At 45.6% G+C, this 23,599-nt stretch overlaps 1 protein-coding gene across 4 annotated transcripts in view; it reads left to right on the forward strand.

Annotated features, from left to right (window-relative positions):
* RAD52 (RAD52 homolog, DNA repair protein) overlaps positions 1-22,801 on the forward strand; it is a 38,083-nt gene extending 15,282 nt beyond the window's left edge. For 2 of the 4 annotated variants that reach the window (XM_084634665.1, XM_084634666.1), the window contains exons 2-12: positions 1,065-1,153; positions 4,672-4,773; positions 5,250-5,343; positions 15,073-15,140; positions 15,415-15,533; positions 15,639-15,714; positions 18,421-18,617; positions 19,515-19,648; positions 20,687-20,764; positions 21,433-21,672; positions 22,178-22,801. In XM_084634665.1, coding sequence (XP_084490791.1) covers positions 1,067-1,153; positions 4,672-4,773; positions 5,250-5,343; positions 15,073-15,140; positions 15,415-15,533; positions 15,639-15,714; positions 18,421-18,617; positions 19,515-19,648; positions 20,687-20,764; positions 21,433-21,672; positions 22,178-22,239 — 1,257 coding nt within the window. In that variant the 5' untranslated portion in view covers positions 1,065-1,066 and the 3' untranslated portion in view covers positions 22,240-22,801. The remainder of the gene's footprint in view (positions 1-1,064; positions 1,154-4,671; positions 4,774-5,249; positions 5,344-15,072; positions 15,141-15,414; positions 15,534-15,638; positions 15,715-18,420; positions 18,618-19,514; positions 19,649-20,686; positions 20,765-21,432; positions 21,673-22,177) is intronic. The other 2 variants (XM_084634668.1, XM_084634667.1) reach the window with 2 other exon arrangements.
* Positions 22,802-23,599: the final 798 nt, after the last annotated feature.

The following is a 23,599-nucleotide window of genomic DNA, read 5'->3' on the forward strand; positions in this document are numbered from 1 at the left end:
TTCTTTCAATGGCTTGCAACAGGGCTGATAGCAGAACATAGCTATGTTCTGCACGGCGGACCCTACTTCAGCTCTGGAAATTCTGCAGGAGAAGGCGCAAGGTGTTTGAGTTGCTCACACCGAGCAGGCTCCATGGTTCTGGGGTTATGGCATATGCGTGGCAATTTTAAGGCACGAAAACCACTGGGTTGTTTGCCATTGATATGAGGGAGGGAGCCCAGTGCATCATGGGATGCTGACGCAATGTTCCCATTCTCTCCTGCGACAATGTTTTGGTCCCATGAGGCATTGCACAAACTTCCCAAAACACACTGCAGCAAGTTGCACTTTGGGATAGCTAACCACAATGCACTGCTTTGTGCACTGATGCAGGCACTGCTAGTGAGGATGCACTCCATTGAGACAATGAGCATGGTGTGGCCATGCACAATCAACTTATCTAATTTGGTTGAATTAGATAAAGTCAACTTAATTTTGTAGTGTAGACAGGCCCTAAGATAAACCAGACAAAGGGATTCTCAGTGCAATTGCAGTGTCCACATGGAGAGTTAGTGCAGAATAAATATTGTGTTTTAAATTCACACCATAACTTCCACTTGGAAAAAGCCCTGAGGGGAACAATGAATGGGGGAGATAAAACAGGTTGAGGGTATGGATGGGGGAAAAAGTAGCAAAGGCCCATCTCTACCAGAAGTTAACAAAGTTATAACACTGTAGATTATGTTTAAGAAAAGTGGTTATGTTGCTGGGATCTGTTAGATTTGCTTTTGGGAAGCAAAAAATGAATTAATCACAAAATGAATTTCTGTTGTAACTGCGGTTGCTCATTAGAATTCAAAGTAAAATATTGATATAATATCTCATGCATCCTGTATGAAGGGATTTTTTACTGCATGCTTATAGTGGGATGGACTACGTACTAAGTCTCTTCTAGACTACAATCCTAAAAGTCTTCAGTGAGACTATTGTATCTGTTGCTTTCTATTCAGGTGTTTTTTGGGTTTTGTTTTTGCCAATGACGATGATTCAGTGTTTTTGATTTGTTTTCTTTCCTTTGTCTTTAGGAATGTCTGAAAGTCAGGGGACAAACAATGGAAGCCACACCAGCAAGATTGGTTCCAACAGTGGCAGCTCTGCTGTGTGCTTTGGGCAGGTCAGTCTCTCTTCATCTAGAACAGAGCTGGAAGTCTTCCTCTTGCACTTCAGGAAATATCACAAATCACTTAATTGTTTTTAATGCATAACATACCTGTCATCCTCACCATGATAATCTTCATCCTCATTACATTTTCCCCTGCTGGTGGCAGAGCTGTCTCTCCAACACTACTAGCTTTTATCTGAATTACTTGGAGAAAGGGCCTTGAATTATTTTTTAAAGGACAGGACGAATGTTTTTCTTTCTCTGATGAACTGGACTGTGTCGTGGAGTAGGTATACCCCATTATGGGGCACTGGGTTGTGGGGAGATCAAAGCAGAGATTTTAGCAGCCCAAGTAGCTTGGCCTCCCATGTCACCACAGCTGCTCTGGCCCCTAGGATAATGTAGCCCAATGGCCAGAGTCCCCAAGGCTGTCCTTTTGTTCAGGGCTGCTCGACCTCATGGCCCGAGTCTTTCTAGCAGCCCTGTAGCTCAGAGCAACATGGCCCAATGGCTAAGGTCAGTGGGGCAGGCATTCTGCTGCACGGTTCGCCCCTCTGGGCATCAGCTGCCCCACTGGTAGGGCAGCCAGCGTAGGGGGACCCAGGCCCACCCTGCTCCACTGGGTCCCAACCCAGGACTAGGAAACAGTGCTTCCACAATCAGTCTTGGTCACCCAGTACCTTAGTCCTGATCCCTGGGTTGCTTCCTTCCAAGTCTGGTAGTCTTGTGGCCTCTGTTGTCTCTCCTCTGTCGGCAGCGGTGGTCAGCTGGGGGTCTGCTGGAGCCTTAACCCAACTGGCTTCCAGATCTTGGTTGTGTGGCTGTAATATTTGTTTCATTGGTCACTGAAAAGTGGCTGCGGCTCCATGCTGCCCAAACGGCATCATGATAAATTGGTATAAGCCAAACAGGGTAGGGAAGGCAGCCTTCTCACAGGAGGCCAGTGTCAGGGGTATTCGCCAGTACCCCTTAGTTAGATGTGATGTTGAGATGAACTAAGCACTACCCAGCCACACGAGGAGCTCATCTACCTGAAGCTTTGGGTAGGTGTCGGTCCAGGAAATAGCATTAACTTTCCTGAAATCGATACAAAATCTGATGGCACTAACAAGCTTTGGGACCAGTACTATCGGGTTCCGCCACTCTCTCTGAGATTCCTCTACTACCCTTAGGGACAGCTTAGTTTGCAGTTCTTTTTGGATGGCTCTCGCCATCCTCTTAAGGAGTGGTCGGTGGTTATTTCGTGCCTTCTGACCTAGGATGGTGATAATACGGCGACTCCTCAGACTAGTCTGTCCCGGGAAGGTCACTCAGTCACCTTGTGTCAGGGTTTGTCATAGTTGCTGGTGGCCTGGGTTGGCAGCAGAGGTTCTTACATTGGCCTTTTGTGGTCCCCACTTGGCTGGATGACCCCAGTTTCCTGGGCTCCCTGCTCTACAGGCTTGCTGCTCTGACCCTCAGCGGTCACGAAGTCTTCCAATAAGAAGACAAGTTCAGCAAGGGTTGCCGGACAGTGCCATTGCACCCATTCCTTCCCCCAGCGGGTAGGATCTGGGTAAACTGCTCCAGTGCCACCATCTCCACCACTTGGATTCTGGTCCATTTCTCTGATTCCAGTTACCACCAGCGGTAGTCCCAGAGTTGCTGGGCTGCGGCCTGGCCCTGGGCAGGGACTATTTGCAGTAGAGTCGTTGGCAGTACATCTCAGGACTGACACCAGCCTGGTCCAGGGTGGCTGCCTTCACTTTGTTGTATCGCAGTGCCTGATGGGGGTGTAAGTTCTGGTAGGCGATTTGGGGTGGGCCAGTTAAGTACAGTGCCAGGAGGGTAGCCCACTGTACTGGTGGCCACTGTGGCTGGCGACCTGTTTGAATGTCACAAAGGTCTCAGGGTCGTCACTGGGCCCCATCTTAGTCACACGCACTGTGTGCAGCATGGCCCAGTGGTCAGAGTCAATGCAGCCCGCCCTTCAGTGCGGCCCAGTGGCCAGAGTCCACAAGGCTGTCCTATTGTTCAGGGCAGTTTGGCCTATTAGCCTGGGTCTATCTAGCAGGCCTGTAGCTCAGGGCAGTATGGCCCAATGGCTACAGTCAGCAGTGCAGTTCGTCCCAGCGGGGCAGCTGGGGTAGGGGAACCCAGGCCCATCCATCGCAACTGGTCCCTTTTATACTACTCCCTTTTATACTCTGGTTCATCTGAAGCATGCCCAGTAGGGGCATGGAGGTGTGGCTTCCTCAGCCCACAGCGTGTGGTTAACCCTTTCTGAACCAATGCAGGGTAGGTACACCCCATCACAGACTGAATTTATCTTAATAGTGGATGACATGCCCCAGACTTGCTTATAAAAACATGCATTCTCCTCTATTGGTGGAGAGAAGGTGGCTGTTTTCATTCAGCCATTGGAAGAAACCAATAGACAGAGTTTGTCTTTGGCCTTGCATGGTGAATTCTCCTATGCATGTCATTATTTCTTCAGTTAGCTAATGAATATGATGTCTGTATATATATGTACACAATGCTCTCTTTCCCTTTTGCCTGACGTTGTATATTTCTGTGTAACTGCCAGAAAAAGAAATGGACAGTTATTCCTAAAAAAAGTTAAATGGAACAATACATTGAAATCTAAATGTTAAAACCTCATGATTGTATATTAGAATTTTTTTGTTTAAATTTCATGCTGTTTGCTTGAATTATATTGCCTGGCAGGATGGGGATTAGCACAGCTCTGAGGGTCCCTTAAAATTCCACTCTGAGTTCTGTTTTGCAGATGAATAGAGCAGCAAGATTGAGGATTAGTCGAGATTCCCTTTGGAGAAGACCAGCTCCCTTCCTTAGTTAGGTGGAAGTGTGGTGCTGTTGAGTAGAGAGAGACATCTACGCTACTCTTCAGACTGGAGCTGGAATTTTCCTCACACACACCTATATCCGTGCAGAACAGGAACACTCACTCCACATTCCTGAACACATACTTAATGCTATCTGTATCTTTTGCAGAGTGTGTATAGATGATAACTAACATTTCTTCCAGTGCAATAAGTAGTGACACCTAGTTGATCTTCTGACTAATATGAGTGGTGCTGATAGAGATTCCCGCTATGCTTCATGCCCCTGCAGCCTGGACTGGACTTTGCACATGTTACAACTGCTGTAGGATTTCATAGGGATGGGAGCAAGGGTACTCTTTCAAACTGGTGTGCTTGGCTGAGTTCTATCACTTTGTAATTGGGATGTTTGCTGCTTGGGAGAATTGGAAAACAGTTGTATAGAATTTAACACAGATCATTGATCCATCTATTCTAGTTCCTTGTAAGAGCAAGCAGTATCACCCCAGCATAATACACCTACCCCATGGAGCAAGGTAAATTCCTTCCTGAGCCCTTTGACTATCCTTTACATCCTGAAGCATGAGAGTTGAATACTCATCTTTTCCTGGAAGACTGCAATAAAGAAAAATAGGATGAGACAGGTGCAGGGGAGCTAATAGAGTGAAGAAACTAAAGCTGTCTGACTCTGCTATGTTTCTATTAAAGTACCGGTATACGGCAGCTGAATACCTGGCCATCCAGAATGCCCTGCGTCAGAGGCTGGGTCCGGAGTACATCAGCAGCCGGCAGGCTGGTGGAGGACAGAAGGTACAAACAAGTGTGTATGCAGAAACTTTGTGGGTAGGCAGTGGAAGACAGAGAATTCTTCACTATAAGAAACTGTCCCTAGCTCAGCCACTGATTTCTTGACACCTTTGGCAAGTCACTTAACTTCCTCCTTCAGTTTCTTCATCTTTTAAATGGAAATAATATTTACCTACTTCATAGGATGTTGGGCAGTAATAATTAATTGTTCAGTACTTTGAACATGTAAATCACTATATAAATGCTATGTATTGTGAGTAAATTATTTGGGGTTTTTTTCCCCTTTCTCTTGTGTTCGCTAAATCTACCTCTCTCAGTTGTGCCATCTTCTTCTGGAGATTGGGCTTGGCAGGAAAAAGTTCTTTTTTTCATTGTTTGCACACAGGCAGTCAAATGTTTCTTGAAATGAACAGTGTTTCTTAGTGCAGTACAGCTATGACTGTAAAGGACCTTTTAAAATTCACTCTTCCTCTTTTCAGGTTTGTTATATTGAGGGTCACAGGGTCATCAGTCTGGCCAATGAGATGTTTGGCTACAATGGCTGGGCTCATTCGGTCACTCAGCAGAATGTTGGTGAGTATCTTTTTCCAGGCTTTGAGAATTTATGTTCCTGTTGCTTCATACTGAGGGTCTGTAAAGTGGCAGAATGTGGTCCCTGTTTGAGAAACCATCTTTCCTGTAAACTGTTCAGCTGAAACAACAGGAAACATGCCTTTAAAATGACAGTCCCTGTAAAAGATGCAGATGAAATTTTGGAGCCTACAGGCTCCTTGACAGTTAGGAGAAAGCAAAATGGAATAATGGTGAAACACCTGTGTTTCAGTATCTGTCCTGCATGTAAAGAAAACTCTGTTTATGTTCAGTAGCTCAGCTTTATGTAATGGCACTTCTGAGTTACTGAAAATGAGTTTATTCAGCTAAGTGGGGATGACTGAGCCAAACCATTCCATCTGGACTCTTCCACCTGCTTAATGCTAGCAGCTCTAGTTTTTCCTATGTGTGTGCAGAATTAATTTTGTTATGTGCACCAGTATGGAGGTGATGTGTGACACACAACAAAATCCATGTGGCGGGGCCAAGGGGTTCGGAGTGGACGGGGGCAGCGGCTCAGGGCTGGGGCAGAAGGTTGGAGTGCGGGGGCGTGAGAACTGGGAGTGCAGGCTCTGGGGTGGGGCCAAGGATGAGGGGCTTGGGGCGGTGGGGGATGAGGGCTCCGGCTGTGGGTGTGGGTTCTGGGCTGCCCTGGGGCTACAGCACGGAGAGAGGACTCTCCCCAGCTCTCTCTCTCTCCCCGCAGCAGCACCTGGGATGGAAGGGAGAGGCACCTCTCCCCACTGCAGCAGCTCTGGGCTGGGGGAGAGGCATCTTTCCCTGCCGCAGCCCTGAGCACTTGCGCGGCGCTTAATAGGCGGCTGCTCAGCTTAGGGGGAACTTAGGCCCTGAGCCAACTGTCATGGCCACACGCAACTGCTACCTGCAACAAACATCTCAACTTATGCATCCCCCACTTCACCTATGGAACTTCCTGCAAAATACCTCCTTGTGACCAGCATCCAGGTCCTGAGACACTCTTTGGGTAGTTGCTCATGTGTGTCCCCATATTTGGGATACCTGTACCCAGGTGCACAAACTCAGAAAGTTTTGGCTAATAGTGCCTATTTGAGCCATGCACACACTCCTTGATGCTGTGCATTGAGCAGATGACAGAAAGAAGACCAATCCTAACTGCCCTGAGTTCTTTCTGAACACTGCAGGAGCAGCAAGTTGAAACACTGTGGTATCCCCAATGCTTTCTTCAGTCTATTCTCCTTTGAGCTTGTTAGGGTAGCCTTAGCTTTCAGTTAAGTTTGCACTCTTAATTGTTAGGAGGAACTATTGCAGGTTTGTTTGGGGTCAGACTCCATTGGCCCTGACCCCTTTCTTAAGGTCTGTTACATGGTTCAGGCCTAGTGGTCTCTCTTCATTTACCATTCATGTTGTGGCTGTTGCCAGTAAAAAGACTAGTTGTAGTCTCTCTGCATTGTGCGGTGTGACAATGGTGACCATGAGCATTGCTTTTAAATGCCTCAATAAAGGACAAAATCCATATTGATGCTTGGTCTGCATCATTTTCACCCCTCACACTAGAAAGAAGAAGGAGAGCCACCTCAAAGTTCATCTGTTGGAGAAGACACTTGAGGTTCATACAACAGAGTGCAGTACTGAAAAATCAGCACATTCACTTTGAAAGTCTAAGTCTGGTGCAGGGATTACAGTGAGAAGCTCCTAACCTGCACCAACATTTCAGCCTGGTGATTGGAAGGTTGGTGCTCGCTTCCTCAGTAATGAATTCTGATAAGAAAGAGAGTTTTGACTTGGTGTTGCAAAGATCTGAGAAGCACATTGTTAGAAAAGTGTTGGTCTAGAGGATCTTCAACATTTAAGGGGCTGGCATCCTGCTGGCGCTAGATGTTTCTCATGACATTGAAATAGAGTGGGATCCTTTCATGTCACTCCATACTTTGATACACAGTGTCACTTGTTGATACTGAACCATAACAGACCCCAAGGGAAAGAATAGTTACTCAACAGTCCCTACAGTAACTGTGGTTTTTCGAGACGTGCTGGCCACATAGATTCTACCCTTGGCACATGAGATTGGATTATTTTGTGCCAGTGGTGTCCATTGAGGCCATATTTACATTTTAGGGGCCCTCATTGCTCCCACCAAAGGGCAAAAAGGGTGGAGTGAGCCCAACTGCCCTTCAGTTTCTTCTTCAGTACAGAATCCTATAGGTGTGAGAATGAAGTAGCAGGGAGGCAGTGTGGGTTGTGTAATCTGCATGGACAACACATCTTGAAAAACCACTGTTACTGTAGCTCAAGGAACCATGTGTTGTTTGTCAATTGTCTGCATGGATTCCACTCAGAGTGACTAACAAGAATGTTTCTGTTTCCTTGGAGGCGGTATTAGGAGTCCTACATGAATAGTCACTCCAGGATAGTCCTACAAAGACTGGCATCTGACCTGCCAGTCTGTACTAGGGAATAGTGACTAATATGTGGATCGAGCTCCATCTAGCTGCATTACATGTTTCAGATATGGGAGCCTTCCTCAAACAGGCAACAAAGTCCAAGTGGAATGAGCTCTAATATGACTGAGTGGATCTTTCCTACCCTTACTCATAACAGGTTCTTAAGTACTCGGAAATCCATTCAGATAATGTCTGTATGAATAAAGATTGCCACTTAACCCTGTCAGAAAATGCCAAAAATACCCTGGGTGTGTTCCTGAATGATCTTGTTCTGCCTAGGTAGAATGACAGTGCTCTTTACACTGGGTGTGTGAATATTCTCCTCACTCAGGATAGAGTGACGTTTAGGAAGGAAAACCAAGAAATGAATGGACTGGTTTATGTGGAACTCCGAGGGGACTTCGGATGAGGTCTAAGAGTAACTGGTACACTATACGCAGGGGGCCCTGAATCTCTCCTATCTGATGTAATGGCCACAAGAAACGCACTACTCATTGACATGTGGTAAAGAGAGCAGGTTGCTGAGGACTCAAAAGGGGAATCGTGTATGTTGCTAGTACTATATTAAGGTCTCGGGAACAAGGGAGCTTCCCAACTGGGTGAAAAACATGCATGAGTCACTACAGGACTGGAAACTACAGTGTGGCCCTGGATAGAATGGTGATGTGGAGATAGTCATAAAAATGGTAGAAATGCAGGGTTGGAAGGGATGTCAAGAAGTCTTCTAGTCCATCTCCCCACTCTGAGGCAGGATCAAATATACCTAGACCATCCCTGACAGGCTTTTGCCTGTTCTTAAAATCTTCTAATCTCAGGGATTCCACAACCACCCTGGGTAAACTATCCTTATAGTTAGAAAGTTTTTTCCTAATATCTAACCTAAATCTCCTTTGCTGCTAGCTAAGCCAATTATTTCTTGTCCTACCCTTGGTGACTATGAACAACAATCACCATCCTCTTTGTAACACACTTATGTATTTAAAGACTGTTTCCACTCAGTCTTCTCTTCTCTTGGCTAAACAAGCCCGCTCCTTTCAACTTGTCTTTTCAACCTGGTCTCTAAACCAGTGGTTTTCAAACAGTGGGTTGTGGTGGCTGTAGTCAGCACTGCCGACCGGGCTGCTAGAATTGCCATCAAAAGTGCTGCCCAGCTAAGACAGGCTAGTCCCTACCTCAGTGGTGGGCCACCAGACTGTTTGTTTACATTTGTACGGCCGCCCACAGCTCCCAGTGGCCGCAGTTCGCCGTTCCTGGCCAGTGGAAGCTGTGGGAAGCAGCGCGGGTCTGGCCACTGCTTCCCGCCTGCCTCTGCACCCCGGCTGCGCCGCTGAGTGGGAGCTGCCAGATGTAAGCCCGTGCCTCAACTCCACACCCCAATCCCCTGCCCTAACGCTGAGCCCCCCCCAAACCTGCACCGCCAGCCCAGAGCCTGCACCCCCTGTCCCAGCCCTGGGCCCCCCCCGAACCTGGAGTCCTCTCCTGTACCCCAAACCCCTCATTCCCAGCCCAGAGCCCTGACACCCTCTCGCACCCCAACCACCTTACCAGAGCCCCCTCACACACCCTAAATCCTTCATTCCTGGCCCCACCCTATGCCCCAGCCCTGAGCCCCTCCCAAACCCCTCATCCCCCAGCTCCGTTGGGTTGTGGACATCAACAATTTTCTTCAACTGGGTCTCCAGAAAAAAAGTTTGAAAACCACTGCTCTAAACCTTTTATCAGGTTTGTTGCTCTCCTCTGGACTCTCTCCAATCTGTCCGCAACTTTTTTTGAAAGCGTGAAACCCAAAAGTGTGGCCACAGTTCTCCAGCTGTGGCCTCACCAATGTCAGGTAGAGCGGAACAATTACCTCTTGTATTTTACCTACAACATTTCTGTTAATACATCCTACAATAACATTTGCCTTTTTCCACAACAGCATCATGTTTGAGTCAGATTCAATTTGTGATCCATTATAGCCCCCAGATCCTTTTCTGCAATACTACTGCCTAACCACTTATTCCCCCGTTTGTAGTTGTGCATTTGCTTTTTTTCCTTTCTAAGTGCAGAGCTCTGCACTTATCTTTATTGAATTTCCTCTTGTTGATTTCAGACCAATTCTCCAATTTGTCAAGGTCTTTTTGAATTCTGATCCTGTCCTTCAATGTGCTCGCAACCCCTTTGTGACGGGGTGCGACTCACCACTGCGGCGCCTCCTGCTGGCTGTCCAGGGAATTAGCGCTGTGCCCTCTTCTGGTGATGTCTCGCCTGCTGTCACCTCTGTTCCTGGACCCACATTGCTCCCAGGACTGTGGTGTCCTCTTCAATGACATTGCCCTCTGGTTGTGCCACACTCTGTCTCCCCCCTCCCCCTTCCGGGGGGACCTGCAGTCTACTGTCCTGCTGGTGGCAAATTGGGGTCCATGGTCCAGCTGCTTCTTTCTGTGGCAAACTGCAGTTCATGGTCTAACTGCAGTCCACTGTCTAGCCCCTTCCTTCAGTGGCTCCAGCACTCTCCTTGCCCTTGTGTCAGGACCTCAGTCTGCAGATCCTGCAGCCTGCCAGGAGCTGTCTTTAGTTTCCTGGGTCTCTGCCTGCAGCACTGCTCTGCCCAGGGTGCTTGCTGCCCTCCGCCTGCAAGGCAGCCAGTCCTCCACCCTTCTCAAGCTCCAGGGAGTGACTGAAACTGCTCTGTTCTGCTGCCCTTCTTATATGGGCCAGCCTGGCCCTGATTAGCTGCTCCCATAAGCCCTTCTGTGATCAGCTGCCTCCCTAGGGCTGCTTTTAACCCCTTTTCTGCCAGTGTGGGGCAGATGCCCCATCAGACCCTCCCAGCTTGGTGTCATTTGCAAATTTTATAAATATATTCTCTACTCTATCATCCAAGTAATTAATTATAATATTGAATAGTACCTGACATAAGACCTTTTCAGGATCCCTCTTGATGAATCCTCCCGTTTTGACAGCAAACCCTTGATAACTATTCTTTTAATACGTTTTTTCACCTGGTTGTGCACTCACGTTCTCTAGACCATATTTCCCCAGTTTTGTTAGAAGAATGTCATGTGTGACTGTGTCAAAAGTCTTATTAAAGTCCAGATATATCCTATTTACTGCTTTCTACCTATCCACTATGGTGGTTACCCTTTCAAAGAAGGAAAATTACATTGATTTGGAATGATTTGTTCATGACAAGTCCATGTTGACTATTACTTAGTATTCTCTAGGTCAGTGGTATTCAATTACATTGTCGGGGGTGGGCAGCCAAAGCAATGTCCAAACCTTCCCAGGCCAAAGGGCTCCTCGGGTGTTTACTCTCCAGTGAAATCATGTTAATTCTTTTCATAGCTGGCAGGGATTGGCAATGTGTGGCAGCCATGCCAAAGACCGCATGTTGGCTGAATGGCACACAGACTGCTAGTGCAATCAGGGACATGTTCTGAGATGCACTGCTGTTTATTTTCCTTCTGTTTCGGTCATGCCTTGTATAGGTAAAGTCTATTTATTCGAATTTCAGTTAACTGAAAATCCTGATTATCTGAATGAACAATGTCTGCCATGCTCATTTGGGGAATCAGGATTTTCAGTCCCAAGGGTGGAGAAAGGGAGTGGGTGTAGCTGCAGGAGACAGGGGCCTTCTTAGTACTGCTTGAGTGGGGGGAATAGGGAGAAAGAGGAGGGCAGTGGAGGAGACCTGGGAGAGCAGGGAGTGACTCCCCCAGACCACAAGAGCCCAGCCCATCCTGTCCCTGCACTGCCTGGCCTGTGCTAAAGCCATCATGATCATGCACCCAGGGTGCTGCCTTCATTTCCTCAGGACACTTGGTGTCATGGAAACACATACATCAACCCCAGTGTCTAAGAGATGAGGAAGGAAGGTACATCAGAGAGCCTGGCCTCACATCCCTTCAAGCAGAATGTGCAATACTTGGTATGGTGGTTTGTTGCAAACAGATCTACTTTTGGGAATCCCAGTTTGCAAAAGATGCTCTGTAGGACTGAGTCTGAGAGAGGCCACTCATTATTGTTGAAAGAGTTCCTGCTTAGCTGGTCTGCCAGTGTGTTTTGAAAGCCAGAAAGGTGCAGAGCTACTGGTGTGACCTGTTTCAGAGTAACAGCCGTGTTAGTCTGTATTCGCAAAAAGAAAAGGAGTACTTGTGGCACCTTAGAGACTAACCAATTTATTAGAGCATAAGCTTTCGTGAGCTACAGCTCACTGTGACCTGGTGTATAATGCACCACTCTCATAAACTTATGGCTTCCTTGACAGAGTGGAGATGGTCTTGCTCTCCCTTGCCTGATACAGTGCATTGCTTTGCTATAATGTCAGCACTTTAATTATTGATTCCTGAAAAAGAGGCAGGAAATCCTTGCATGCCAGGCAGATTGCTGTGGGCTCTAGGATGTTATGTGGAAGCAGGCTTCCTGAGGGATCATAGTCCCTGAATTTGCATGTGATCCAGATGAGCCCCCATTCAAGAACAAAAGCATCTTTCACTGGAATCTTTGTAGATAGATGTATGGAGAAGGTTACTCCATTGCATACCTGAAGATGATCTTTCCTCCATTTTAACAAAGAGAGGACTTCGCGGGAGAGTAATCATCATGTCCATGCAATGTCTGTTGGGTAGATGTATTCATTTGAATCACTCTTACATGGAGTGAAGGTGGAGTTTGTCATGTCATGTGACATAAGTGAGCTCATGTGACCTAGAAGCCTGAGATGTGTCCTCATTGCTGGTGTTGGATGAATTTGACACTGATTGACAAAGATTTGTTAACTTTTGGAATCTGTCCTGAGGACGATAGACTCCAGATCACTGAGAGCCTAACTGCTCCTGTGAACTCTATGCTTTGTGTCCGAATAGATTTCTCTCTCTTGACTTTGAGACCTAGCAAAGCTAAGAACTTTTGGATTGCTTAAACGGAGCTGATTGCCTGTTGTCAGGTATTTCTTAATTTAGCCAATCAGTGAGATAAGGCTATACCAGGATTTCTTGTCTCCTTAGTTTAAGTGCACAACTAATAGACAATTTGGTGAAAACCTTCTGTGCCATAGAAAGACTCAAGCACGTGACTTTTTACTGGTCTTTTTAGCGGGGCCCTTACCCTTCTTTTTACCCTGGTCCTTCCCGCCAGCTGGTGGGGCTTCCCCAGAGTCGGAAGGAGCGACAGATGTGGCAGCAGCGAAGGTCACCCCAGTGTCCACTGCTGCCAGTGCCCCAGCGGGGGCGGTAGCAGGTGGTTCGGCTGCAGTGGCAGAGGTAGAGGCTCAGGGAGGCCGACAGGGTGGCAGGCGGGGGAGGGGCGGCGGGGTCTGCTGGAGGGGCCCTACCCGCCTTGTTCCCCGCCATAATGAGCAAGGGGGGAGGGGGAAAAACCAGAGAGAGGAGGGGAAAGGGGAAGCAGGTCGACCACTCCTCCCCGCTAGGCTGCAGGCAGGGGAGGAGGGTGTCAAAAGGAGCAGGCTGGATGGGGGAGCAATCAGGGGCTCCGGGTCAGTAGCGGGATGTTCCTAACAGGAATTTGAGGTATTTCCTGTGAGCTGAATGTATTGAGATATGGAAAATAGGTATCTTGCAAATCAAGAGCCGTGAACCAATTTATAGCAACTAATGAACATAACTAACACTAAACTAAATTTCAGAGTAGCAGCCGTGTTAGTCTGTATTCGCAAAAAGAAAAGGAGTACTTGTGGCACCTTAGAAACTAACAAATTTATTTGACCATAAGCTTTCGTGAGCTACAGCTCACTTCATTGGATGCATTCAGTGGAAAACTAAATTGTAATAATCTAAGGTGAATCAAACAGTATGCAGGTGAAGTGGACACTGCCAAATGTCCCATCTTGCAGCCACAGCCATTAAGATGGAATAGAGACTGTAGGGCCTGTTTTTCCCATTTATGCCCTTGGGTGAGCAGAGGGATCACAGGCATCAGGTATGCGTGCAGCCCCAATGACACTGCTGGCTGAAATAATTTAATCTCATGTGCGTGGGACACACATGCACCAAGAGTGGCATCAGTGTGAACAATCACTCAACCTCTCTGCTATTGGATATTTAAGGATTGCGCTCTGAGTATCTTGTTGCCCAGAGTAGTCTGGCCCATCCTTTTCTAGAGGTGATCAGGTTCCTTCTGGTAGGAAGGAACCAAGTGGTGATTAGAGACACAGTCCCTTTCATACACTTGGGCTCAAGCAGTCAGTGAGTGAGCATTTGCTCATCTCCAACAGAAACTGCTACCCAGAAACTTCCAAGCTCATGTATAGCTTAAGAATCTGGGTGTGTACCATCATTCTTCTCAAACTACAGTTACTGATCGTTAATGTCTCTAGTCCCATTTTACAGATGGAGAGGTTGAGGCACAAAAGCTTAAGTCACTTGCCTGCTGTCACACTGAAAACACACCAGAAAGGATAGAGAGTCAGAACTCCTGGTTTAACCTGTTGTGGGTTGTAATATAAATGGTGGGTCAGGCAAGGCGGCTGATCTGAAAGACTCAAAGACACTGGAAGTTTATCCTAATACAGGAGATGGATTAGTTCAGCTGGGACTGTTATCATTACTGCATGCTTAATTCATTCCTACAAGATAAGCCATTGCATATACAAGTCACCAGTTATACATTTAACAAATGATTTGTTTGTGTAACTCCTGTAATAGTGCACTCAGATTATCAAATCAGGACATGCTTTTATTAAGGTCAGTCTGTTAAAACTGTCCTTTTTTTCTGGGAGGGAAAAGTTTAATTTGTAAATCTATACTCCGTATGAAAGACCGGCACACCAAAATGAAGCTTCAAAAACATGGATCTGGAGCCCCTTTTCTTAAAGAGAGATGCTGTGGAGTGACCAGCCGATCAGAATAGAGAAACTTGGTATTTCTCCAGTGGTATTGATTTTTCTAGTTGCCTGAGAAGGGTTTTAAAACTTTTCCCCCCAACCTCACACCAGGTACTTTTGCAAAGAAGTTCTAGGTGGTTCACACGGAGGGCATATCCATACTATGGGCACCATAGCAGCACAGGTGTGGCACTGCAGCTATGCCTCTATAGGGCCGTCGCACAGATGCTTCCTACATCATTTGAAGGGGTTTTTGAAGAATTCTTCTGTCGACATAGCCATGTGTACCCAGGGGGTGTAACTGTGGTGCACAGGGCACGGTAGGTAGGTTGATCTAAATTTTATGTGTAGACCAGGGCTTAGTTTTTAAGCTTCCTAGGAAGATGAGCATGAGACAGAAATTTCACCCTGTGATATTCTGTTTGGGTCTCCATTATAACTCCATCTCCTTCCTGCTCTTCCCAGATTTTGTTGATCTCAACAATGGCAAATTCTATGTGGGAGTTTGTGCATTTGTGAAAGTCCAACTCAAGGTAAATGGATATATTTTTGTTTGCTCCATCTGTTGATGAACTGCTCGTTGCTTAAGAACCATGAATGACACTACTACTGTGTGTGTGGAGCGGACTGCAACACACCATGTTACTGTGTCCAACCAGACAGTTTTGTGGGCCCCTGGAAAGCTGATCTTACTACAGAATAAATACCAATCCACTCAATACACACAATCCACATAAGAGAGATGTAGTCTTATAATCAGGTGCATGAAGGCAAAAGTCCCTGCATTTTTTTTAACTCACTCCACAGGATGGATCGTACCATGAAGATGTGGGTTACGGAGTGAGTGAGGGCCTGAAGTCTAAGGCATTGTCCCTAGAAAAGGCAAGGAAAGAAGCAGTGACGGATGGACTGAAGAGGGCACTCAAGTAAGTGGAGAACCAGTATGTTGCCCTTCTACTTGCACATTTCCACAAGTGGTGTGAGAATAAAACGTTAAATTCTCAGTCATGGCAAGCTCTCTTGTCCCTCAGGTGCTTTGGAAATGCTCTTGGGAACTGCATTCTGGACAAAGACTACCTGCGATCAGTGAATAAACTTCCTCGTCAGGTGCGATATGGGGGGCTTTGGAGAAGGAGAAAGCAGAGTAATTTAGTTTGCCAGGAACACTTAGTATGTCATTGGTTCCATCCCCCTGTATCGAGAGGGATGGAAACCATAATATTTAAACCATACTTGCTAGCCGTGTGTGTGAATGTGTCTAGCCATGAATGTGTTCAGTGACAATGATTCCACAGCCTCCGCTGGCTGCTAGTCAGGTTGTCTGAACTGTTCTTTGTAAAAGATTTTCCCAGTAGTTCATCAAAATAACGCCATTCTGAAGCTTAAGCCCATTGCTGTTTCTCTCTCTCCAGTCTTGTTTACTCTGTTCTAGTCAGGTTGTCATACTATTCCCCTCACAATAGTACCTGAGCACCAGACCATTCTGTATCATTACCAGTAGTGGGTCCAGCAACGCCCTTGTTGATAATAGTTTAAATACTACTGTAGACAGGGATGAACTATTTCCAGTCCCATATCAAACCAAATTACTCAAACCACTGTACTGTGTGCTATATACAGCAGAGCTTCTTTTACACTAGAAATTTTTCGTATGGTATCCCACAGCTACTGCCCTCAGTCCACCTTCACATTTGTAGGCAACAGTGGGAACTCTAGTCTAAACAAAGCTTACATAGCTGTCGAAAGCTTCAGCTCTCCCCAACGGCTTGTAAAATACCAGTGCAGAAATCTTCAGCATACAGAGAACTGAAACTTTAGGGACTAAGAAAAATAAACAATGTTACACTGCACTGGTCTCCTGGACTGATTATATTATTCATTTTTATATTTACTATAATAAAACCACTCCAGTTTTTGATATACTTGAAGCTACCATAGAATTTCTAGTCTAATGAGAAGGGTTTGCCACGGACTTTAGTTCCAGTTTACTAGAGAGTCTTATATACAGAAGTAGAGCCCTGGGCATGCTTACCTTAGGGAAGGATCCAGGAGGAGTAGTCATTGGTACCTGCTGGAGGGTGCCATATTGGAATCAGGTGGGTGGGCTAGGAGGTGCTGTTTTATAATCTCACTCAGTACCACATGGTGGCTGAAACACAGTATTGCAGCTTTCTGAGGAGTTAATATGGAAACTGCAAACTCCCAAATTTGTGTGGGCAGGAGGGATCTCTGCTTTCTTTTGATTGTCTTAAGGTTGGCTGGTTTTGATAGGCCAGAGACAGCTACAGTAACATCTTTGTAATGTTTAAAACCAAAAATACATGATGGAAGAGTTGGAGGGGGAAGTGATTGGTTGAAACCAATGGGCCATGGCCCTACAAATTTGACCTCCAGTCCTTAAGCAAAGTATTTGAGGCTAGAGTTCTACTGAACTTTGTGCTTCACAACGAGAGGAGGCCCTTGCGCTCCTTACATGAACTCCCCTTTAACTATTGTCTTTCGTCTTTCTCCCAGATTCTGGTCATGCCCAGATCTCAATCAATCTTTTCTCAGATTGATATTTTCCAGACCTCTTATAGTTTGTTGCTGTCTTCAGGGTACTCTCTGGTTTGTCTCTTGGGTGGTACCCAAAGCTAGACTTAAGCTTTTTAACTTAACCAAGGCTAAACACTGAAGAATAATATCTTACTTTTTTACATGGAATATGGCATTTCCCTTTTTAGTGGCACATCCACTGTAACCCTTAATGCCTTCTCAGCATCCCCACCCATCTGTTATTTCTTCACTACTATTATTATGTAAGAATTTCTAGGGTATCCATCACCATAGGTGGATCAGTTAACTTTCTGTAATGAATATTAATTATTAGAATGAGATTCACATGTGAAATCTGTTTATTGCTGGAACAGTTTTCATTAGAATAAGTCATTTTGTGGCTTTTCTGTTAAAGAAGGCTATTTGCCATGGTTAATAGTGGTTCAGAGATAAGTATGGTAATTGCTCAAAGCTAGTGTCAGTAGCACATTGCCATCTTCTCTTAGATTTCTGCACTTAGAAGTTCAGGCTGTGTGGTACAGTGTCTCTTGCTGTTGCTCTGTCTAGCCTCCCTCCCCAAATGTCTGCTCAGTTAAAGGGTGGGGATGTATGGTTCTACTCCTGGGTTGGAGGGTGAAGACCATTCTCTGGCCAGATCTAATACATGCCTGTACACACATTTATGTAAAGTGAACATTATTGTAATAGTGTTTACTACCTTGCCTGCCTCCATACCGTGGGGGTTGTCCAGATTCAACTACTTTTATATTTTAAAATTCTGTTGTGTTTGTATGGAGGCAGTGCTAGCTAACAAACACTGCTGACACGGCTAGTGATGGTGCTCCGCAAACAGCCACATTAACTCCCTTCAGAATACAGAACCCAAACAGTGCTTGGAAAATGGGAAAGGACAAAACCTCCCCCGAACCTAGGTTAAGAGCAGCTAGGGAGGGAGAGACAAACCATGAAATAAGAAAAGGAGTATTTGTGGCACCTTAAAGACTAACAAATTTATTTGAGCATAAGCTTTCGTGAGCTACGGCTCACTTCATTGAATGCATCCGATGAAGGGAGCTGTAGCTCACGAAAGCTTATGCTCAAATAAATTTGTTAGTCTGTATCCGCAAAAAGAAAAGGAGTACTTGTGGCACCTTAGAGACTATCATGGCTGCTACTCTGAAACCATGAAATGTTATAAGATGCTTTGAGTCTCTGTAACTTTTGAGTTGATGGGGGACGGGGAATTGGTCAATGGATTATGATTCATTCTTATACTAGCTGCCTCCTGAGTTGGATTTGGCCAAAGCAAAAAGGCAAGACTTTGAGCCTGCAATAGAGAAGGCTAGATACAGTAGCTGTCTGCAGAAGCAGAGTGCATGGCAACCCCAGCACTGTGAGAGCATGTCCCCATGCAAACCTGGCCAGGAGGCGGCTTCCTTAAGCACAGCTGAGCAGGAGCAGCAAAACAGCTCCAGGTGAGTGGTAACTGGAGAATATTTTTTTAGTTTAATTATTTTTATTTATATTGTACTATAAATGAGCATCCAGCCCACGTTCTGGTCACTCCTGGGACTTAAAATGTACAAACTCCCCCAATCACTCCCAAAATTCCATATCCCTGTAGCTGCAGGAGCATGAATGAGTCATGTTCAGTGGAGCTCCCTGAGTCAGTGATCTTGCGGCCAGTTCTCTCCTTAATTTAGACAATACCAACTCTATATTTGATCCATAGCTATTATACCATACATTTCTCCAGTGACTGTCAGTAGGCTTTTAGGGGGCATTCAGTCCTGAGGGAGTGCTGCATTACAAAGTGCATAGTACGGTCTCTATGCCAGAGAGTACGAGTCCAGCAGCAGGCAGGAGGAGAACCCAGAGGTTCCAAGGGTGTTAGATTTCTACTTCTGGCTGCACATAACCAGACAAGGTGTCTAATAATCATCTACGTATGCAATATTTTCATTGGACTGAGCTCCTCAAATTGCAGTCTTCTACAAGGTGTGATAAATACTGTCTCATACTAACTTCAAATCAGTCTCTGGAGTATGGGATAGTTTTGTGTAAATGATTCAGGCAGGAGAGCTGGGTTCTAGCCAGAGACTTCCTGTATGAACTTGGACAGGGCCTAGCTGTGCCTTAAGTATTACCATTGCTTAGATGGATAAACTAAGCCTCACAAGCACCTCTGAAGTTGTAAATAGTTAATGCTTGTAAAGCGTGTTGGGATGGGGAGGGCTCTTCGTGGAAGGTGTGATAGAAGTGCTAACTACTATTGTATTTTCCCTGGCGTGCTATTGCTATAAGCATCCCTCTTCCTAATGTGTAACTGCAGCTGGAGCGCCATCCAACTGTGTGTTTATTTCTTGGGACAGACATAGCATCACCTTAGTCTGTGGGAGTGATGCCACTTACCAGCGGAAGTTACGGCAGAAGCAGCTTCAGCAGCAGTTCCGGGAGCAAATGGAGAAAAAACAGCTGACAGTAGCCAATCCAGTCAGCAAACAGAGTAAGAGACACCACTGTGAATCTGCAAGTCCAACAAACTAGGCTGTGTCTACATTACAGCAGCACAGGTGTACTACTGCAGCCCCACAGCTGTAAGGTCTCCTATGAACCTGCTCTATGCCAATAGGAGAGAGATATTCCCTGGGCATAATTAAACCACCCCCAACAAGCAAAAGTAGCTATGATGCTCTCCGCCTAACATAGCACTGTCCACCCAGGCACTTCTGTTGGTGTAGCTTATATCTGGCAGGGGTGTGGTTTTTTCAATCAGCTGCCCAATAAAGGTGCTAGTGTAGACATAACACCCCCCCACCAGTGAGTTAGGCTATGTGCAGGGTATGAGCATGATTGACAGGGTTAACCCCTCATTGGCTGCCTAATTTTACCAGCTCTTGTCTGAGTGAAGAAAGCTATAAAAAAAGGAAAGCTGAAGTTTTTAATACTTGTTCCCTATAGGGCAGGGATGTGGGCTCAAACTGGACGTGACCAAACTTGCCCCATAGCCTCTTAGAAAACATTAGGCAGTGCTGCTGTAGGAAAGACTGAGCTAACCAAACCTCTGCTCATGGTGCAAGAAATTTCAGGATGTTTCCCATGTCCCTAGTAAGCCTTACCAAACACCATCTCCTACCTTACCTCCATACCCACATTTCCAGCAAAGGGTAAGGAGTGGCTATAGGACAGCTAGTATCTGGTATCAGGTGTTGGTGGCCTTTCTGGTCTTACTTAAGAAAAGGAGGACTTGTGGCACCTTAAAGACTAACATTTATTTGAGCATAAGCTTTCGTGAGCTACAGTTCACTTCATCAGCTGCATTCCAATGAAGTGAGCTCAGGAAAGCTTATGCTCTAATAAATTTGTTAGTCTCTAAGGTGCCCCAAGTCCTCCTTTTCTTTTTGCGGATACAGACTAACACGGCTGCTACTCTGAAACCTGATCTTACCTGACTCTCTTCCCCCCTCCCCTCACCCCCAGGGAATTAGGTGGTGTCCTTTTGCATTTCTAGCACTAATACCTTCCCTTTGTTACCTGTGCCCAGCAGCATCTCATCCCTCACTGGTGAATCACAGCACTCCAGTACAACAGGAACCAACTGCAGAAGAGGAGTTCTTTGCAGGTCAGCAAAGAATGGCAGCTAAATGCTGGCAAATTGTTAGTTCACAGGGTGGAGGCAGGAGTTAATGAAGGGATTGGGAAAGGGTGTGGGCACCATCTTTACTTCAGCAATAGGAAGTGGCAACAAGAACCCTTAGAGGGGGAAGTAGTTGCAGTTTGGAGGAAAAGACCTGGGCAGAGGTGTGAACTGATTCATGGCCACACACTTTCATCACTAGGAGGGTTTAACAGCCCCTACAATTAGAGGATCACTAGAGGGAACCTGCCTCTAGGAACCTTTTCTTGTAGCCATTAGGGTTCACACACATTCCAGTCTTGGTGCATATACATGTGAGATCAGATGCTTTTCAGTAAGAAATGTCTGTTGGGGCTGCACCTGTATTCTTTAACCTTACACCTGAAAGTATAAAGTAGAGAGAAAGCCCAGCTACATCTCCTTCCATCTTACTGCCTGTAGCTGCAAGACAGAACCCTTGAAGTGGCTGCTTCTCTTGGGCAGTGTGATTTTTCATTTTGAGTTAGATCAACAGGCAAAAGGAAAACAGCAAGCTCCTTTCTAGTTTAACCCTTCTGGGGTCATCAAGTGAGGAAAAGGGGGGCTGGTACTAGAGCTGGGCTGACACACTGTTCTCTTCCCTCTTTGTTGTGTTTGTCTTTGCATTGTTCCAGATGACCCTGAGCTTTGGGACATCCCCCTGGAGACCACTGCTCTCACTGATACAGAGAGCCACCGAAAAGCAGTTGTAGCAGCCCAGGCTCCTGCAACACCTCTTGGACACTATCACATGACGACTCGCAGCAAGACCCCTCAAACAATGAACCATAAGAAACCACAAATGAGAGCTGCACCATGGCAGGTGTCCCCTAGGCACAGGCCTTACAGCCCCTCTTCCAACCAAGGTGTACCAGGTATGTACTGTAAAAGGAGTGTAAGTGGCGACAGTGAAGAGTAGGCAGGAGGAAGCTACAGAAGAAAGTAGAAGTGATCATGCATTGTGCTGAGTAGCAGCATGTGAAACTAGCAGAGCACCTAATGAAGTTTGAACATTTTGAGCACATTCCAGCAAAATGACTAAGTAACTGTCCTGGCATGGAACTCAGTTGTGTGGCTGTCCTTCCACACAGACTGCTTTACACTTTCAAATCCCAGCTAGCACTTCCTTTTTCACTCTTATAATTTTTAGGAGGGTGGGTAAGGGAGGGAGAGATTTGTTTGTTTTTACCAGAACCTGAACATAAGACTTAAGCTCCTTGAGAGCTAGAATGGAAGACAGAAAGGCACAGAGGATGGCCAAGTCCATTTTCTGGGGAGATCTAAGTGAGAGAGAAAATGCACTGACAAAAACATGGGTAAGTTTTGGAGGCAGAGAAAAGCACAATAATTTGCCTACGAAGGACCTGTTGTCTTATTCAGCAGAGTGCAGCCCATACAGGAGGAGCCAAGGCATGAAGAAAAGGAAACTGGAACCCTCCTGACAGACAGGACAGCACCTGAATTATGTTAGTTTCCTCATGATAATTTGACCATAACCATCTTTTCAGAAGCACATCTCAAGAACCTGTTTAAACACAAAGGAAAATCTAGTTCATTAGATCCATGGCTTTTGTGCAATGCTGATCATAGACCATCTTCTGTCATAACTCTTTACTTATTTTAGCCCCTTTTAATGTGCTTGATGTCCCCTCTTGTGGTTAGAAAGTTTGATGCATCATTTCTTCATGAGTCATGCACTTCGGGAGCTTGCCCAGTGCCAAGGCTTATTTTAACTCCTTTGGAATGACATGAGATGTAACTCTACTCTCTACTGATAACTGAAGGATGCCCTACTACTTTGCATTTCATCAGAGGGAGTAGTTTCCTTTAATGTGGATAGCATTGAGTAAGATCAGATCCTGGAAAGAATTATTTGAACAGAGACTTGTACACAGAGTATGTGGCTGGATGTGTTAAAGGACTAAGGTTGACTAGTTCTTTTTAGGTACTTGTTTTTATATTAAACTTTCTTACAGAAAATGTGAATAAACGTGCAAAATCAGAGCATTAGTTGAATAATCTCATTTGTAACTGCAAGGGGACAGTAGTATGTTTGTTTGGAAGATAAAACAGTCATTTGGGCAGGGGACATATTCCTGTTACAGTAACATCTCATGGTTTAATGCAACTCAGTTAAAACTTACTCTTGTCTTGGGGAAAAAGAAAGCAAGTCTGTACCATAACCTTACAAGTGAGAAACTGAAAACCCAGTCACTAACCACAAAGTGTCAAATCCCATTTTAAAATTTTAATATCTACACTGAGCAGAGAATCTAAAGTAGCTACTGTATTTAGACAGCAGTAATGTCAGTGGAATGAGTTTACACTTCTAAGAGGGGGGCAGCAGGGACAACAAACAGCTGTAAAGCAAGGTGGTTATTACCCTCTTGTACCTTCATTCTCACTGGAAGTGCAGCTGTGGTTAATTCTGGGCCTTAGCACTTGACCAATAAGAGGTAAATGAAAAAGAGCAACCTAAGGAGGAAGTACAGGTTAAAACCAAAAATCAGTCTAGCTTAGTTCAAAGGGAAGATTACTCTCCTAAAGTGACAGTGTGAAAATGATCAGATGCTTCAGTTCCAGTTGAAGGATGGGAAAGGAATATCACTAGCCTAAATGGGATGAAGTTAAAGTTCCAAGCAAGAAGCAGCTCTTCTGTCCATTTAATTCCATCAGTCTCATAGTAACATTGGTGTCACATGTGAAACAGTAACTTGTCCAGCAACAATACAAGTACAGGAACAATGCTATAATGAGCCAGTGGGAGTGGAGGTTAAGCACACCATAAATGACATGAGGTAG

Source organism: Lepidochelys olivacea, assembly GCF_965140295.1.
Source record: "Lepidochelys olivacea isolate rLepOli2 genome assembly, chromosome: 1".
Classification (NCBI taxonomy): Eukaryota; Metazoa; Chordata; order Testudines; family Cheloniidae; genus Lepidochelys; species Lepidochelys olivacea.